At 42.2% G+C, this 17,495-nt stretch overlaps 1 protein-coding gene across 4 annotated transcripts in view; it reads right to left on the bottom strand.

Moving 5' to 3' along the window:
• Positions 1-17,495, bottom strand: part of LOC132399738 (pleckstrin homology domain-containing family G member 4B-like) — a 223,190-nt gene that overhangs the window by 12,869 nt on the left and 192,826 nt on the right. For 2 of the 4 annotated variants that reach the window (XM_059980439.1, XM_059980438.1), the window contains exons 19-22: positions 16,354-16,531; positions 9,117-9,233; positions 7,299-7,523; positions 2,512-2,729 (exon numbers count right to left, since the gene is read on the bottom strand). In XM_059980439.1, coding sequence (XP_059836422.1) covers positions 2,512-2,729; positions 7,299-7,523; positions 9,117-9,233; positions 16,354-16,531 — 738 coding nt within the window. The remainder of the gene's footprint in view (positions 1-2,511; positions 2,730-7,298; positions 7,524-9,116; positions 9,234-16,353; positions 16,532-17,495) is intronic. The other 2 variants (XR_009514053.1, XM_059980440.1) reach the window with 2 other exon arrangements.

Below are 17,495 nucleotides of genomic sequence, written 5' to 3' on the forward strand. Positions count from 1 at the left end.
ACCACTCTCTGCATAAAAAAACTTACCCCTGACATGTCCTCTGTACCTACTTCCAAGCACGTTAAAACTGTGGCTCTCGTGCTAGCCATTTCAGCCCTGGGAATAGCCTTTTGCTATCCACATGATTAATGTCTTTCATCATCTTAAACAACTCTATCAGGTCATTTCTCATTCTCCGTCGCTCCAAGGAGAAAAGGCCAAGTTCACTCAACTGATTCTCATAAGGCAACATCCCTGTAAATCTATGCACCCTTTCTATGATTTCCACATCCTTCCTGTAGTGACGCAAACAGAACTGAGCACAATATTCCAAGTGGGTACTGACCAGGGTCCTATATAGCTGCAACATTACCTTTCAGCTCCTAAACTCAATCCCATGATTGATGAAGGCCAATGCACCGTACACCTTCTTAACCACAGAGCCAACCTGCGTTAACTTTGGAATACAAAGTTTATAAAGAAAACACGGCAATGCCTCTACTTTCTTAGATGTTTATGAAGATTTGGCATCACAGTCTACTGTGGAAGCTCCAATGCCTTGAAGGGAAAAGCCTCTAAAAATAGTGAATACAGCCCAGTTCATCACGGGTAATGCTCTTCCCACCACTGAGTACATCTACATCAAACATTGTCAAAGGAAAGTGGCGTCTATTGTCAGAGACACCCACCATCCGGATCATGCTCTCTTCTTGCTGCTGCCATCAGGAAGAAGGTACAAGAGCCTCGAGACTCACACCACCAGGTTCAGGAATAGTTATTACCCCTCTACCATCAGGCTCTTGAACCAAGGGGATAACTTCACTCAACTTCACTTGTCCCATCATTGAAATGTTCCCACAACCTATGGACTCACTTTGGAGGACTCTTCATCTGATGTTCTTGATATTTATTGCTTACTCATTTATTATTATTAATTCTTTCTCTTTGTATTTGAACAATTTTTTTGTCTTTTGCACACTGATTGAATGCCCAAGTTGGTGCAGTCTTTCATTAATTCTGTTACAGTTATTATTCTATTATGGACTTATTGAATATGCCTGCAAGAAAATACATCTCAGGGTTGTAATATATGTAGTTTGATAATAAATTTACTTTAAACTTTGAAAAAAACCTCAGCTGGACCCTTGCCTATGCCAGAGCATACATAAGGGGCCCAAACACTGCTCACAATACTCCAAATGAGGTATGACCATTATCTTACAAAGCCTTAGCATTACATTCTTGCTTTTCTAATGTAGTCTTCTATAATAATTTCATCGTGCCCTTTCATTTATAAAATTCTGCTTAACAAAATATGCACCAGGAATATATCCCCTTTGTTAATCAAGAAATGACTGTATTGGCTCTCAAACACAGAATGGCCTTGCTCTCACAATCTCCAGGTCATCACAGTCAAAACAAAATGAATATGAACAGTCTGTCCTGAAACGTTGACTGCTCATTCCCCTCCAAAGAAGCTTCCCAAGCTGCTGAGTTCCTATTTTGTATGTGTTATTCTGGATTTCCAGCATCTGTAGAATTTCTTGTGTTCATGAATTCACTTAGCAGCTAATTACAGGCTGATACTTCATATTCAAAATAGATCTGTCAGTGTAATAGACAGAATCCAGATGAATTTACACTAATCTGTTAATGCACCTCAGAAATAACACTTCCCTCAAAACAAACAAACAAATTGTTCCATTGTAGGGGTCAGGAAACCTCCTACACCTGATAAAGTGGCCATTGAGTGAATGTTAGTGTGTTCTGCTTTCAGAAATGTTCTTCTGCATACCACTGTTGCAAAGTCTGATTATTTGAGTTACTCTCACCTTCCTGTACAATTGAACCAGTCTAGCCATTCTCCTATGACCTCTTTTCGTTAACAAAGCATTTTTGCCCACAGAACTGTCGCTCAATGGTGAATTCATTTTTTTGTTTTCCATACCATTCTCTGTAAAATCTAAAGACTGTTGTGCATGAAAATTCCAGGAGATTGGCAGTTTCTGAGATACTCAAACCACCCCATCTGGCACCAACAATCATTCCAGGATTAAAGTCATTTAGATCACATTTCTTCCCATTTTGATGTTTGCTCTGAACAAGTGAATCTCTTGACCATGCCTGCATGCTTTTATACATTGTTTCACATAATTAGCTGATTAGATATTTGCATTACCAAGCAAGTGTATGGGTGTACCAAATAAACTGGCCTCTGAGTGTATGTTAATTCCATCTGTTGGGAATAATGGTGCCTGATAAACCACTGATAGGAACAATTGGGTAGAGTCCAGAGACAGCTGAAACCCGTGGAATAGAACAACTTGTCCCAAAATCCCTTAAATAATAACTTCAAAAAGGAAGATGCTTGCCTTGCTTTGAAATGTTACTGGCTCCAGTGGAGAGGAGAGAATAATGGCATTCCCAATAAATGACTTTATCTTGAATGGGAGTTCACCAGTGTTTTTGAATCCATTGAAAAGGAATGGGCAGAAGGTAGTACAGAAACCATATTGGCACTGGGATACATACCTTGTTGATCATATTTCCAAATGGAAGTTCTGCCTTTGGCAGTAATGTGGGCCGACAGAGCAAGGATTGATGGGAACTGGGCTTGCATGGTCTAGATGAGGTAGACAGCGCTTCCTCGGTCTCCCCTCCGGTCAGGGAGAGGCTGCTCTGGTCGGAACTGCTGAAGCCGCTGACACTGTCTGTGGAGTTACACTGGGAAGAGGTTTCTGAAGTCTCAACTGCGGACGAAGCAAACACCTGTAATCAGTTCAGCCCATCCTCATTGCACATGGAACAGCCTGTAACATTTTGAAACAAAGCAAGCATTTCCCAATGGGCTAGCCAGGAAAAGCAACAATAAAACAAACATCCCTCATATACTTCCTTAGATGTCACCCCATCTAGTTTTGCTTCCACTGACATTCAGAGGAATTACAGGACAAAATTCTCCTTCACCTGGTGTAACCTTGGTATAAGAGCAGAGGAAATCTCACAAACATGTGCAATCGAATCTAGTGCTACATTGTTCAATAGTTCTTACACCAAGGTTAAGATAAATAACCAATGCGACTCACCTCTAAAAATTTGCCCCTCTCTGAGTAGATACAATAGACAACCAATCACATCCACCACATAAAATGTTTAGACAATGTACAATCCAAAGTATTCACAATGGGAAGTTGTAATGGCACCATTGACAGGCTGCACTAAACTGAATCATTTGTCCACAGAGAGACTGAATGCCAACATGGATTATTTGTTCGAGAAGATTCGAATCTGTGGATATAGCTGGTACTTAACCTGCTCTTCAGCTTTAGATATCTGTGAGAGAGAGCACAGAGGGGGAAGAAAGCTTCTCAAGTCTATAAGACCATAAGACATGAGAGCAGAATCCATCGAGTCTGCTCCATCATACCATCATGGCTGAGTTATTGTCCCTCTCAACCCCAGTGTGTCAAAAGGTTGTTGTGACACATCTTGTGTGGTAGTGTAGCGGGTAGTGCTTGTTGCTCTCTCCATCTTCTACTGCTAGCTACCAGCCTCATAAAAAGAAGAGCTGAATGCATAAGTCTCTCCTTGCCAGTACACAGCCTCTTCAACAGCAAGCCTCATGTAGTGCCTCCTTGCTGGTGACACACGGAAACTGAACTCCTCTTGGACACAGGTTGAACAACAGAGGACAGGGAGGACACACCCTGCTGCTCGTGAACCAAATCCCCAGCTATTGGTAAATGCCACCACTGCCTTGTGGGCAGCATCAGGAGAGACGAAGACTACGGGAGTAAACTCAGACAGAAAATCCGGAGTGGAGCCACTATGATGCCTGGATATCATTGACAATCCTTCCGGCAGCTCCTGCAGCCAAGCTGGTGCCAAATGTGTTGCTTCACTTTCCTTTGGACTACACCAGTGAAGCCAAGTGGCGGATCTTGACAACTGGCATCCCAGGATCTCTATCCCTTCCGCCTAGGCTCATGCCCTGGAGGGATCTCTCCTGCGCCACTTTCCATTGTCTTTTGAGACAGATGCATGCCATTATCATCAGCATCAGCCCCAGTCTAGGTGCCTGCCAATCCTTTGCTTCCTCAGTTCTGATGTGGATTTACACCAGTCAGTGATACTAAACCTACTAACACATTATCAGCAGTACTGTTATAAAATTGCAAGTGGTTTGTATTTTAACTTTTTTCTGCCGATATTTGACCTGCCACTAAGTCTACCTCCACAGACCGGACAATCCCATCCTCTTGTAAACTCAACACTGGTCTAACTTAACAACTGCCAGTACTTCTATTCATTCTCCCTCTTTCGCGCTCTGGCAAAAGGAAAGGTATTGCAACAGGACAAAGTGATAGAATGCTAAATTAATTCGTACTTCATAACAAGCTCAGCTTATAGGAAACAGACTGAAAATCTGGTTGAATGGTGCCACAGCAACAACCTCTCACTTAACGTGAGCAAAACCAAACAGCTAAGTATTGACCACATGAGAAAGAAACCAGAGGTCCATAAGCCAGTCCTCATTACAGGATCAGAAGTGTGGAAAGCCAGTAACTTTAAGTTCCTTGACATTATCATTTTGGAGTTTCTATCCTGCAACCAGCACATACTGTAAGTGCCATAACAGAAATAGAACAGCTGTCCCTCTATTTTCACAGAAGCTTGCACAGATTTGGCACGTCAACTAAAACTTTGGCAATTTTTTATAGATGCACAGTATGGACTATCCTGACTGGTTTTATCATGGTCTGATATGGAAACAGCAATGCCTAAGAATGGAAAACATGACAAGAAGTGATGGATACAGCCCAGCCTACTACCAGGAAAAACCCTCCCCACCATTGAGAACATCCACAAGGCGCACTACTACAAACAAGTAGCATCCATCATCAGGGACCCCCATCATCCAGGCCATGCTCTCTTCTGGGTGCTACCACCGGGAAGGTGGTATAGGAGCCTTAGGTCCCACACCAACAGGTTCAGGAGAAGTCACTACATTTCAACAATCAGATTCTTGAACCAGTATGGATGACTTCACTCACCTCGACACTGAACTAATTCCACAACCTATGGGCTCTACAACTCATGTTTTCTGTATTATTTATTTGTTTGTTTATTATATGTTTTTTTCTTTGCATTTGCACAGTTTGTCTTCTTTTGCACATTGGTTGTTTGTCAGTCTTTGTGTGTAGTAAGTCTTTGACTCTATTGTATTTCTTTATTTTACTGTGAATGCCTGAATGTTAGTGTAATAGATCGTAACATATATGTACTTCGGTAATCAATTTACTTTGAATTTTGAGTTCCCTTATCATGTTCTAGTGACAATGGCCATCAAATCACATTATGTATCAGAGATTAAGCTTTTTGTTCCATCAGCATGGTACCTTGGTCTCTTTCAGTGTTCCAGCCAACATGGGTCAACATAGGTCAGAGCTGTTGCCTTACAGCCTCCATGACCTGGGTTCAGTCTTGACCTCTGGTGCTCCCTGTGACAGTATGGTCATCCCCCGGCTGCTCCAGAACCCTCTCAACAGTCCAGAGATGTGGGAATTGTTTTGATAAAATTCAAAGTCAATGTAAATTTATTATCAAAGTACATATACTAACTTGAGATTTGTTTTCTTACAGGAAAATAAATACAGTAGTGTTTTTGAATAATGTGTATACATAAACAAAGACTGACAAACAATCAATGTGCAAAAGAAGATAAATTGTTCAAGTAAAGACTAAATAACGTTGATAACAGGAGTTATGGGGTCTGTCGTGGAAGCAGTTCAGAGTTGGTGAATGAAGTTATCCACGCAGATTCAGGAGCTTAGTGGTTGAAGGGTAATAACTGTTCCTGAATCTGGTGTGTGAGGCCTAGGGCTCCTGTGCCTCCTAGCCAATGGTAGTAATGAGAAGAGAGCATGGCCTGGTGGTTGTCCTTGATGCTGCGTTCCTGTGGTAGCATTTCATGTAAATATGCTCAATGGTGGAGAGGGATTTCCTGTGAGGGCCTGCACTTTCTGTTGACTACTCCATTCCTGGGCACCGGTGTTTCCGCAATAGCCTGTGATGAGGCCAGTTAGGATACTCTGCACTGTGCATCTGTAGAGATTTGTCAAAGTTTTAGGTGACATGCCAAATCTACTCAAACCTTTATGAAACTAGAGGCTCCGTGCTTTCTTTGTGAGGTCACTGATGTGCTGGTCCCAGGACAGATCCTGAGTTATAATAACGCCAAGAAGGTTGAAGTTACTAACCCTCACCACCTTCGATCCTAATAAATCACTGTAAGATGGCCCTAGTGTGTGGGTGAATGGCAGAATCTGAGGGGAGTTGGAGATGACTAGATTGGAATTAGGACCAAACCATACAAAATGGTGGAGAAACTCAGCAGGTCAGGCAGCATCTATGGAGTGGAATAAATTGTTGATGTATTGGGCTGAGACCCTTTATCGGGACTGGAATGAAAGGGGCAGAAGCTGGAATAAAAGGGTGGGGCTGGGGGACGACCACAAGTTGATGAGTGATCCAGGTGAGGGGGTGGGAGGTAGCTAGTGGGGGATGGAGAAAGTAAGAATGGTATTTGAAGCTCCGAGGTGATAGATATCAGGAAATCAGGACTGAACCCAGGTCATGGAGGCTGAAGAAGGAATGTGAAAGGACAGAACAGTACAATGTGGGATAAAGGAAAGGAGGTGGGAAACAGAAGCAGGAAGGCCATGAGTGTGGAAGAGGGGAAAGAAAAGTGGTAAAGGGGCTGGAGAGATAAGGGAAAAGAAAAGAGGGAGCACAGAGGAGAGAGGTTACTGGAACTTAGAGAAATTGATGTGGAAACCATCAGGCAGGAGAATACCAAGACAGGATATGAGGCATTGCTTATCCAGTCTGCATCAGGCTTCAATGTAACAGTAGAGGCATGAACATGTCAACAAGGGACTGGGAATCGGAACTGAAATGCTGGCCACTGAGAGATCCTGGGTGTTGCTGTGGACGGAGCAAAGGTGCTCGATGAAGTGGTCCTCCAGTCTAGCTGGGTTTTACTGATATAGAGGAGGCTATAGCAGGAGCACCACATACAACAATTAGCACTAAGTGCAAAGTGCTGCCTCAGCTGGACGGACTGTTTTGGGCCATGAATGGTGAATGGGGTGAGTGCAGGATTGGTGCCAATGGGTATTTGATGGTCATCTTGGACTCAGTGTGCACTGATGGGCCTGTTTCCTTTCTGTGTAACCCTATGGTTCTATCTGTCCTTTTGAAGATTGCTTCAAAGTCATTGAATGCCGTGGTTCACTTATACAGATCTTGTCACTCACTCGTAAAAGGTCTCCCACTGGAATCATTCCCCAGGTCATCTTCTTCTACGCCCGCCTGTGTGTTGTACAAGCCATTGTTGATTCCAGTGTTGCTTCTGGAAGTTGAAGGTGAAGAGCAGCAACTGGGCATATTCAGGGAGCCGATGCCAGAAGATGAAGAAGAGTGGCTTGCTGAGGAGGCGGCGCTGCTGTTTGATCCTATGGAATTTGGTCTCTTGGTCTGCTCTGTAACAGACATAACTAATGTCGTTAGCAGGGTGAAAGCGAAAAACCATCTTGATCAACACAAATCTACCTTTTCGGATTCGATCAATGTGATGTATCTTCTGTTCAGCGTATGAGTGAATCCAGCTCTGAACAGACTCTGAGAAAATGATGCAATTTGGCAAAACACCATTTTAACATTAGGTGCTTTGGTTCCAAGATATATGGCCAGCTTCTGCTTTGCCTTGAGCCTAAGGTACTTATTAATTTGCCTTGACAGTCAGTCAAAATTCCCTGTGAGAACATCTGCTCAGCAGGAAACCTGAGACAAAGGATAGATTTTTATCCAGGAGGAAATACAACTTCCTAAATTTCCTTCAGGCAAGATTTTATTTTCCACGGAGGGTTGTGGGTGCCTGGAATGAACTGCTAGGGGTGGTGCAGAAGGTAAATACGATGGAGATGTTCAAGAGGGTCTTAGTTAAGCACACAAATGTGCAGGAACTGGAAGAATATGGACATTTGGTAGGTGGAAGGGATTAGTTTGGTACTTGACAATTAATTTAATTACCTCGGTACAACATCATGAGCCAAAGGGCCAATCCCTGTGCTGTACTGCTCCATGTTGTAAGTTTTAAGGCCATGCATTACTCAGAGAAAATTACTGCTTTAGTGAAAAAAGGAAGAGCAGGATGGATACATACATGGAGAAATGGAACAGGAGGAAGAGTTGTGAACTCTTGGAGCTTTGGGACCAGCCTGAGTAAGGTTGGTCCCAAAACCCCACATCCTGTGTGTCCTTTGTAGTTGCACTCTAGAATCTGATTTTCCAAAATCATTTAGCAAGCACACATAGGATATTGGTCCAGGTTGAAATTAACTGTTCTAATGCATGTAGTAGCTGGCTATCAATGTATATTATATTTTATGTAAACACAGAGAACGTGCAGTCACTTTTCCTTCTGGATCACAAGTCCTTTTCTTGCTAGCACTGCAGAATAACAAAGAAAAATTAAAATTGAAATGATCATCAAAACAGCTTCCACTTTTATAAACACGTGCATCAATGACTTGCATTTAGAGTACACAAGATACTTTGTGAAAGGAAAGTTAGCCATTGAGTAATAGCATCAAAGTACTGAGATTTCACAGCATCAAAATGCTGTAGTCCATTATGAATGAAATCAGGTGCCTTTACGTTTTAAGAAGCTGTAGTTATTTTTTCAAAATGAATGAACAGCAAAGAATAAAATAGTTTTCTATTATGTCCCTAGCAATTGTTAAATCATATTAACAGGTTAGCTGTGGTAATGATCAATCTTTTTTCAATATTCCAATTGTTTAAGACCTTGGTTAAAACCAGAATGGAATGGGATAGTTAAATCTCTGATGTTTCAATTTCTAAGCATTTGGTTCTTGTGCCCTTGAAGATGAATGTGAGATTGGTGCTGATTAGTGTTTAACTGAAGTTGTTCCTTTAGATTTTTTACAAGATGACCAAAACTCCTTCTATTCAAAGTTGATGGAGAGTAGGTTTTGAACTCAGCCTCCATGGCACAGAACACACCTCTGACATGCTGCAGAATCAAGCCTCTTGTCTAGTTAAGCTCATACCTTTCCCTTTTGTGATGCAGTCAACCGATCTGTCACTGATGGCAGCTTCGCTAGGTTTGATGTCCATAAATGGCTTATTGCCCATGCCCATAAACACCCTCTCCTGCGTCTGGAGTTCTAAAGAAGGAATTTCAATATTGACAGGGGCTGTTTTGCATTTAGTTCAAACAAGAAGCTTAAACAAAAGTGAGGAACAATTTCCAAACTTTTGGGTAATGTTGAGTTGATTGTAAATAGCAACACAATTCATGCCAGTTAGTGGGGACTCTAGGAATTACACAAGATGGCAAGTTCCTTCTTGTTCTAATATAAAACCAGATACTTCAATGCAGAAGTTCAGGTTGTGGTTTCTGCCCATAGTAACCAATGGCTTCAACGACTAGAATAGCAAGTGGAAATATTTCTTGAGAAATTAAAATGTTAGTGAACTTAAAGCAACCATGCCAATCTCCAACCAACATTAGCAGACAGAAGCAAAATATTTTCCATTCTCCAATTAGTACCATTTAAGCATTAAGACTATAGGACCTGCCTGGTTACACTGACAGACAGAACTAAGCAGGACTAAGTGATGAAAGATGTGATGCTGGCTTGTGGTGGGGTGGGGGCAGAGTGAGGTGGGTAAAGCTTTGTTAATGGCAACTCTTAAGTCTAGGGAGGAATAAACAGTGGGAGATGAATGAGAACAGGAGACAGAAAAAAGGTGCAGGAACTGAGAGATATGGAAAACAGTCACTGCCTTAATGGCTATCATTCAGTAGCACTCACATCTAAGGTGATGAAGTGCTTTGAGATGTTGGTTATAGCTGGAACCAACTCCAACCTAGCAAGGTCCTGAATCTACTGTGATTTGCCTATCACCCAATAGGTCTACAACAGATGTGATCTCAATGGTTCTTCAAGTGGCTATGGATCACCTGGACAATACTAATTATGTCTGGTTGCTATTTATTGACTACAGCGCAGCATTTAATAGAGTCAAAGGATCAGAAGTGGTAAGCAATGTTAAGTTCTTGGTGTCAACGTCTCTGAGGATCTATCCTGGACCCAATATATTGATGAGGTAATAATGAAGGCACATTATGAAGGTAATAATGGAAGCAGGAACTGTGCACTTAATCAGGAATTTGAGGAGATTTAGTATGTTACCAAAGACACTTGCAAATTTTCACAGATGGAGCATAGGGAGCATTCTAATTGGCTGCATCACCATCTGGTATGGGGGTGGGGGGACACTGCACAGGGTCAAAATAAGCTGCAGAAAGTTGTAAACTCATTTAACTCCATCATGGGCACTTGTCTCCCCAGCATCCAGGATATCTTCAAGGAGAGATGCCACAAAAAGATGGCATCCATCATTAAGGACCCTCATCACCCAAGACATACTCAGGTCATGGCTAGAATTAAATCATGTCTCAGTAAAGTCCTGGACCCCCTGTAATATGCCTATCGCCACAATAGGCCTACAGCAGATGCAATCTCTAAGGCTCTCCACATGGCCTTGCATCACCTGGACAATACAAACACCTATATCAGGATGCTGTTTATTGACAACAGCCCAGCGTTCATTGACCACAATCTGTGCGGATTGGAAATAGCATTTCTATCTTGCTGACAATCAACACTGGTACACCATAGGAACGTGTCCGTAGCCCACTACTATACTCTTCCTGCACCCACGACTGTGTGGCTAAGCACAACTCAAATTCCACCTATAAGTTTGCTGATGATATAACCATTGGTGACAGAATCTCAGATGGTGATGGAAGGCCATACAGTTATACCAGCTAGCTGAATGGTATTGTAGCAACAACCTTTGGTCAACATCAGTAAGACCAAAGAGCTGATTGTGGACTTCAAAAAGGGCAAGATGAGGGAACACAAACTAATCCTCATAGAGGGATCAGAAGTGGAGAGAGTAAGCTACTTCAAATTCCTGTCAATATCTCTGAGGACTTAACCTGTTCACGACATATTGATGCAGCTATAAAGAAATCAAGACAACAGCTATTTCATTAGGCGATTGAGGAGTTTTGATTTGTCAACTAAAACACTCAAAAACTTTTACAGTTGTACCGTGAAGAGCAATCTGACTGACTGCATCACTGCTTGGTATGTAGGGGCTGCTACACATGATTGAAGTTACAGAAAGTTGCAAAATTAGGCAGCTCCATCATGTGTACTATTGTATCCAAGACATCTTCAAGGACCAGTGCCTCAGGAAGACAACATCCATTATTAAGTACCCCCACCACCCAGAACATGCCCTCTTCTCATTGTTACCAAGAGGAAGGAGATACAGGTACCTGAAGGCAAACACTCAGCAATTCATGAAGCTCTCCTTCCGATCTGCCATCCGATTTCTAAATGGACACTGAACCCATGAACCCTACTTCATTACTTTATTTTTAATTTCTGTTTTTATACCTTATTTTAACTTCATTTAAAACACATAATTACTGTTTTTAATACATTTATCATGTACTGCATTGTACTGTTGCTGCAAATTTAACAGATTTCATGACATATGACATATTAAACCCGATTCTGATTTTGATTCATTGTTACCATCAAGGAGGAGGTACAGGAGCCTGAAGGCACACACACAATGATTCAGGAATAGCTTTTTCCTCTCTGCCAGCAGATTTTTGAATGGACATTGAACACATGACACTACCTCACTATCTTTTTTCCTCTTCTTACACTACTTATTTAACTTTCTTTACATATACTTCTTACTGGCTTGCCCACAGAAGGCAAAGAGTGATTGTAGACTGGTCACATTCTGCATGAAGGCCGGTGACCAGTGGAGTGTCTCAGGGATCTGTTCTGGGATTTTTATAAATGACCTGGATGAGGAAGTGGAGGGATGGGTTAGTAAATTTGTTAATTACACAAAGGTTGGGGGTGTTGTGAATAGCGTGGAGGGCTGTCAGAGATTGCAGCGGGACATTGATAGGATACAAAACTGGGCTAAGAAGTGACAGATGGAGTTCAACCCAGATAAGTGTGAGGTGGTTCATTTTGGTAGGTCAAATATGATGGAAGAATATAGCATTAATGGCAAGACTCTTGGCAGTGTGGAGGATCAGAGGGATCTTGGGGTCTGAGTCCATAGGACACTCAAAGCTGCTATGCAGGTTGACTCTGTGATTAAGAAGGTATATGGTGCATTGGCCTTCATCAATTGTTGGACTGAGTTTGAGCTGAGAGGTAATGTTGCAGCTATATAGGACCCTGGTCAGAACCCACTTGGAATATTGTGCTCAATTCTGGTCGCCTCACTACAGGAAGGACGTGGAGACCATAGAAAGTGTGCAGAGGAGATTTACGAGGATGATTCCTGGATTGGGGAGCATGCCTTATGAGAATAGGTTGAGTGAACTTGGCCTTTTCTCCTTGGAGCGACGGAGGATGAGAGATGACCTGATAGAGGTGTACAAGATGATGAGAGGCATTGATCGTGTGGATAGTCAGAGGCTTTTTCCAAGGGTTGAAATGGCAAGCACGAGAGGGCATAATTTTAAGGTGCTTGGAAGTAGGTACAAAGGAGATATCAGGGGTAAGTTCTTTTATGCAGAGAGTGGTAAGTGTGCAGAATGGGCTGCCATCGGCGGTAGTGGAGGCAGAAATGATAGGGTCTTTTCAGAGACTCTGGATGGATACTTGAAGCTTAGAAAAATAGATGGCTGTGGGTAAGTTAGGTAGATCTAAGGTAAGGACATGCTCAGTACAGCTTTGTGGGCTGAAGCGCCTGTATTGTGCTGCAGGTTTTCTATGTTTCTACTGTAATTTGCGGTTTTTATCATTAGGTATTGCAGTGTACTGCTGCTGCATAACAACAATTTCACGACATGTGCCAGTGGTATTAAACCTGATTCTGAATCTGGGAATGTGGAATCATCTGGGGTTGGGGGTGTAGTCCTGACCTTACAGTTAGTTGCCACTCTGATCTCAATACCTTTGGTTTCTTTCACTGATAAGCTACAACGTCAACTCAAAGAACATAATTTTCTCTTCTTGCTTGACAGGTTTCAGCCTTTGGGACTCAACAATGAACTTCATTAGCAAATTGGAAAGGTTGGCTTTCTGAATCAGATCAGTTACAGCTTACTAACATTCCCAGTTCACTGGATGCTGCCTGATCCAGCAGTCCCTTTTATTTCAGGTTTCCAGCAATTGCTGTGCCTGGTGCTTCACAGTTCCAGCATGCTGTATGTTCATATAATCCCCCCACCCCTGTTTCCGTCCACATTTTTCTATGTACACCACCTTCAGGCAGATGTACAATTGCTACCCTCCCTCAGCAATTACCACTACCAGATGTGTCTGTCACCCAGTCTCTGTCAGTACACCCCTGTAACCCTCGTTCCCTCTATATCCGCCACACCTCTCCCTTCTTGGCAAATTAAAACACGGTCTATTTATAACTTTACCGGTTCTCGTGAAAGTTCAAAGTAAATTAATTATCAAAGTATGTATATGTCACCATATACTACCCTGAGATCCATTTTCTTGCAGGCATCACGCAGTAGAACAAGGAAGTACAATAGAATCAATGAAAATTGACAAACAACCAATGTGCAGAAGTAGACTACCTGTCCAAATAAATTAAATAACTAAGTACAAGGTGAGCACAGGAGTTGTAGAGTTGTTGAAAATGAGTCCATAGGTTCTGCTAAAAGGTACTGACTCTCCTTCTCCCTTTACAGTTAATCCCTGACCTGCTAAGAATTTCCAGTGTTTATCCTTCTAAACAGAGTTAACTAAGTCAGCAGTGGGGCTACACGAAGGACGTTCCAGTCTATATCACAGCAACACTTTGTCTTTCCTTAATTCCTTTACTATTGCAAGAAGAACATAAACTACTGGAGGATTACCAAATAAAGTAACTTCAGGAGATCTACTTATTTATTTATTTAGAGACATAACGCAGAAAGGCAGCGTCCATTATCAAGGACCTCCAGCACCCAGGGCAAGCCCTTTTCTCAATGTTACCATCAGGTAGGAGGTACAGAAGCCTGAAATCAAACACACAGCGATTCAGGAACAGCTTCTTCTCCTCTGCCATCCAATTCCTAAATGGGCATTGAACTCCTGGACACTACCTCACTTCTTTAATATACAGTATTTTAGCTTTTGCACATTTTTAATCTATTCAATGTACATATACTGTAATTGATTTACTTATTTGTTATTACTTTCTTCTTCTATATTATGTATTGCATTGAACTGCTGCTGCTAAGTTCACAGATTTCAGGACACATGCTGATGATAATAAACCTGATTCTGAATAGGCCCCTCTGGCGCTCTGAGCCATGCCACCAACAACCCCCGATTCAATGATACCCTAATCATGCAACAATTTACAATGACCAATTCACCTACTAACTGGTACGTCCTTGAACTGTGGGGGGAAACCAGGACAGCCAGAGAAAACCCACTCAATCCACCAGGCCGATGTACAGACTCCTTACAGAGGGCACCAGGATTGAACTCAGCACACTGATTGAGGCCCAGCTGCTATAGCGTTGTGCTAACCGCTATACCACCAAGGCCCCATAATCAGACTCATGTAATAACACTGCTGTAAGGATAAATTTTGTTGTGTAGAGATGGAGAACAGATCATCTCTGGGGGAATTGCAAAGCTCAGGGCTGAGGTAGTTGAACTGATGATGGTTATCAGGTATAACATCCCCTTACAGCCCTTTAGCAGTCCCCAAATTAATCCCCAAGCCCCACTTCTCCCCACAGCACTGAGTCAGTCTTCAAAGTAATTCCACTGCCCACTCACTCCCCATATCCCCTGCTTCAGTCCCCAAACTAATCCCATTGCCTACCCTCTCCCCACAGCCCTGTGTTTATATGCAAATGAATCCCCTAGCCTTGCTCTCTCCCCACGGCCCTGTGTCAGTCCCCACTAATCCCCTAACCCTGCTCTCTCCCCACGGCTTTTTGTCAGTCCCAAACTAATCCCTCTGTCCCATTCTCTACACAGCCCTGTGTCAGTCTTCAAAATAATCTCACTGCCCCACTCACTCTCCACAGACACTGTGTCAGTCCACAAATTAATCCCACATCCCTGCTCTCTTCCTAGAGTTTATCTCAGTTCCCCAATCTAATTTTACAGCCCTATGCCAGTCCCCAAACTAATCCCACATCCCTGCTCTCTTCCTAGAGTTTATCTCAGTCCCAAATCTAATCTTACAGCCCTATGCCAGTCCCCAAACTAATTCCATTCCTCCACTCTCTTCCAAACAAATTTCACAGCTCTGCTCTCTTCCCAGAGCCTTGTCTCAGTCCCCAAACCAATCCCACTGCTCTACTAACTCCACAGAGCCTGCATTGGTATCCAAATTATCCCACTGCCCCCGTCGCGTTCCACAGCCCCACAGCAGTCCCTCAACTAGGAGCGAAAATATGGAGATTGGATAAAGAGATTGAATTAAATATTAAGATGGGAACTGACACAGGGCTGTCAAGAGAGATTGGGGCAGTGGGATTACCTTGGGGACTGAAACAGGGCCATGGGAAATTAAGACTGGGCAGATGGACAACAGGCTATGGGATCCATTTCATGAGATTAAAGGGATAATTTTTCTTTTTTTTGCAGAGCATTATTACACTTGATTTTTCACTTTATTATTATGAGAACTTGATGTATTGTTAGGATAATTGATCACCTTGTTAACATAAAGACAATCAGGTTCCCACTGTAAAAGACATTTACAATGGTGTTGCCTTAACATAACAACAACTGGATAGATGCAGAGCAGTGTATTGATTCTTTGCCTCCAAGCAATGAGAACAAGCTTGATTTAATAAAACTACATCCAACGCTCGAGTATACAAACGTCACAGCCAATGAGATGGCTACTCTGATCACATATCTGCAATCCATGCTTTTTTGAATGTAACTCAGCAGTGGTAACGGTAAACAGGTTGCACACCTTAGCAAGGGATTAAGTTATCTATTCACCACAAATAGATTTTCTTTTCTGCTATTTCTCTTCAGACACTTTACTATCGCTAATACACAAAGCATGCATGTTATGTTCGATACAATGATGTCAAAATGCATTAAAATAATTACATTCATTGTTAGAGAAACAAAAGTGTACAACCTTTTGAACTGAAATTAATATAAGTATGGAGAATTTGAGCTTGAGAACAAGATCATTAAAAACTTCATGGCATTTTTCAAACTAGCTGTTAATTTGTGTTGATTTACTGACCCCTATTCCTCAGTGCTTGGTTCCATAAAATCTTCTCCAAGTCACCTATCCATGCCTGTTTCACTTCTGCAGTTGGAGCATGCAAGACATATGTATCCTGGGATTTCTGTCTTCTGAACCAAATTTCAAAACGCTGTCCGCTTTCACCAGAGTTATGTGTCATTCCAATTTCAGAAGTCTGTATTGCAAAATAATGAAACAAAAGCCACAATGATTAAAATAAACTGACTCAATCACACAGCAGTAGACTTATTCCTTGGAGCTTACGATAATCATTAGAAAGAGATGAAAGTGTAGAGTCTCTATGCGTTGCGCGAAGAAATGGCAAGGGTAAAAGGACCCTGATGGCAGTTGTATACAGACCTCCAAACAGCAGCTGGGATGTGGATTTCAAATTACAGCAGGAGATAGAAAAGACCTGTCAGAAAGGCAATGTCATGATTGGGAAAGTTGATTGGGAAAATCAGGTCAGTACTGGACCTTAACAGAGAGAAGTTGTAGAATGTCTAAGGGATGGCTTTTTAGAACAGCTTGTTGTTGAGCCCAGACATTCAACAGTGTCAGATAAGTGAAGTTTGTGCAGTGAAAATTACGGCTGAGAAGGTGCTCAGGAAGCTTAGTGGTCTGAGGGTGAATAAATCTCCTGGACCTGATGAAATGCACCCTCGGGTTGTGAAGGAAGTAGCTGGTTAGATTGTGGAGGCATTAATGATGGTCTTTCAAGAATTGATAGATTCTAGCATTGTACCAGAAGACTGAAAAATTGCAAATGTTACTCTGCTATTTAAGAAGGGTGGGAGGCAGCAGAAAGGAAACTATAGATCTGTTAGCCTGACATCAGTGGTTGGGAAGTTGTTGGAATCAATTGTTAGGGATGAGATTATGGAATACCTGGAGGCACATGACAAGATGGGCCAAAGCCAACATGGTTTCCTGAAAGGAAAATCCTGCCTGACAAACCTACTGCAATTCTTTGAGGAAATTACAAGCAGGGTAGACAATGGAGATGCAGTAAATGTGGTGTGTTTGGATTTTCAGAAGGCCTTTGACAAGGTGCTGCACATGAGGCTGATTAGTAAGGTAACAGCCCATGGAATTACAGGTTATGAGCATGGATGGAGCATTGGCTAGTTGGCAGAAAG

This window comes from Hypanus sabinus, chromosome 9, assembly GCF_030144855.1.
Source record: "Hypanus sabinus isolate sHypSab1 chromosome 9, sHypSab1.hap1, whole genome shotgun sequence".
Taxonomy (NCBI): Eukaryota; Metazoa; Chordata; class Chondrichthyes; order Myliobatiformes; family Dasyatidae; genus Hypanus; species Hypanus sabinus.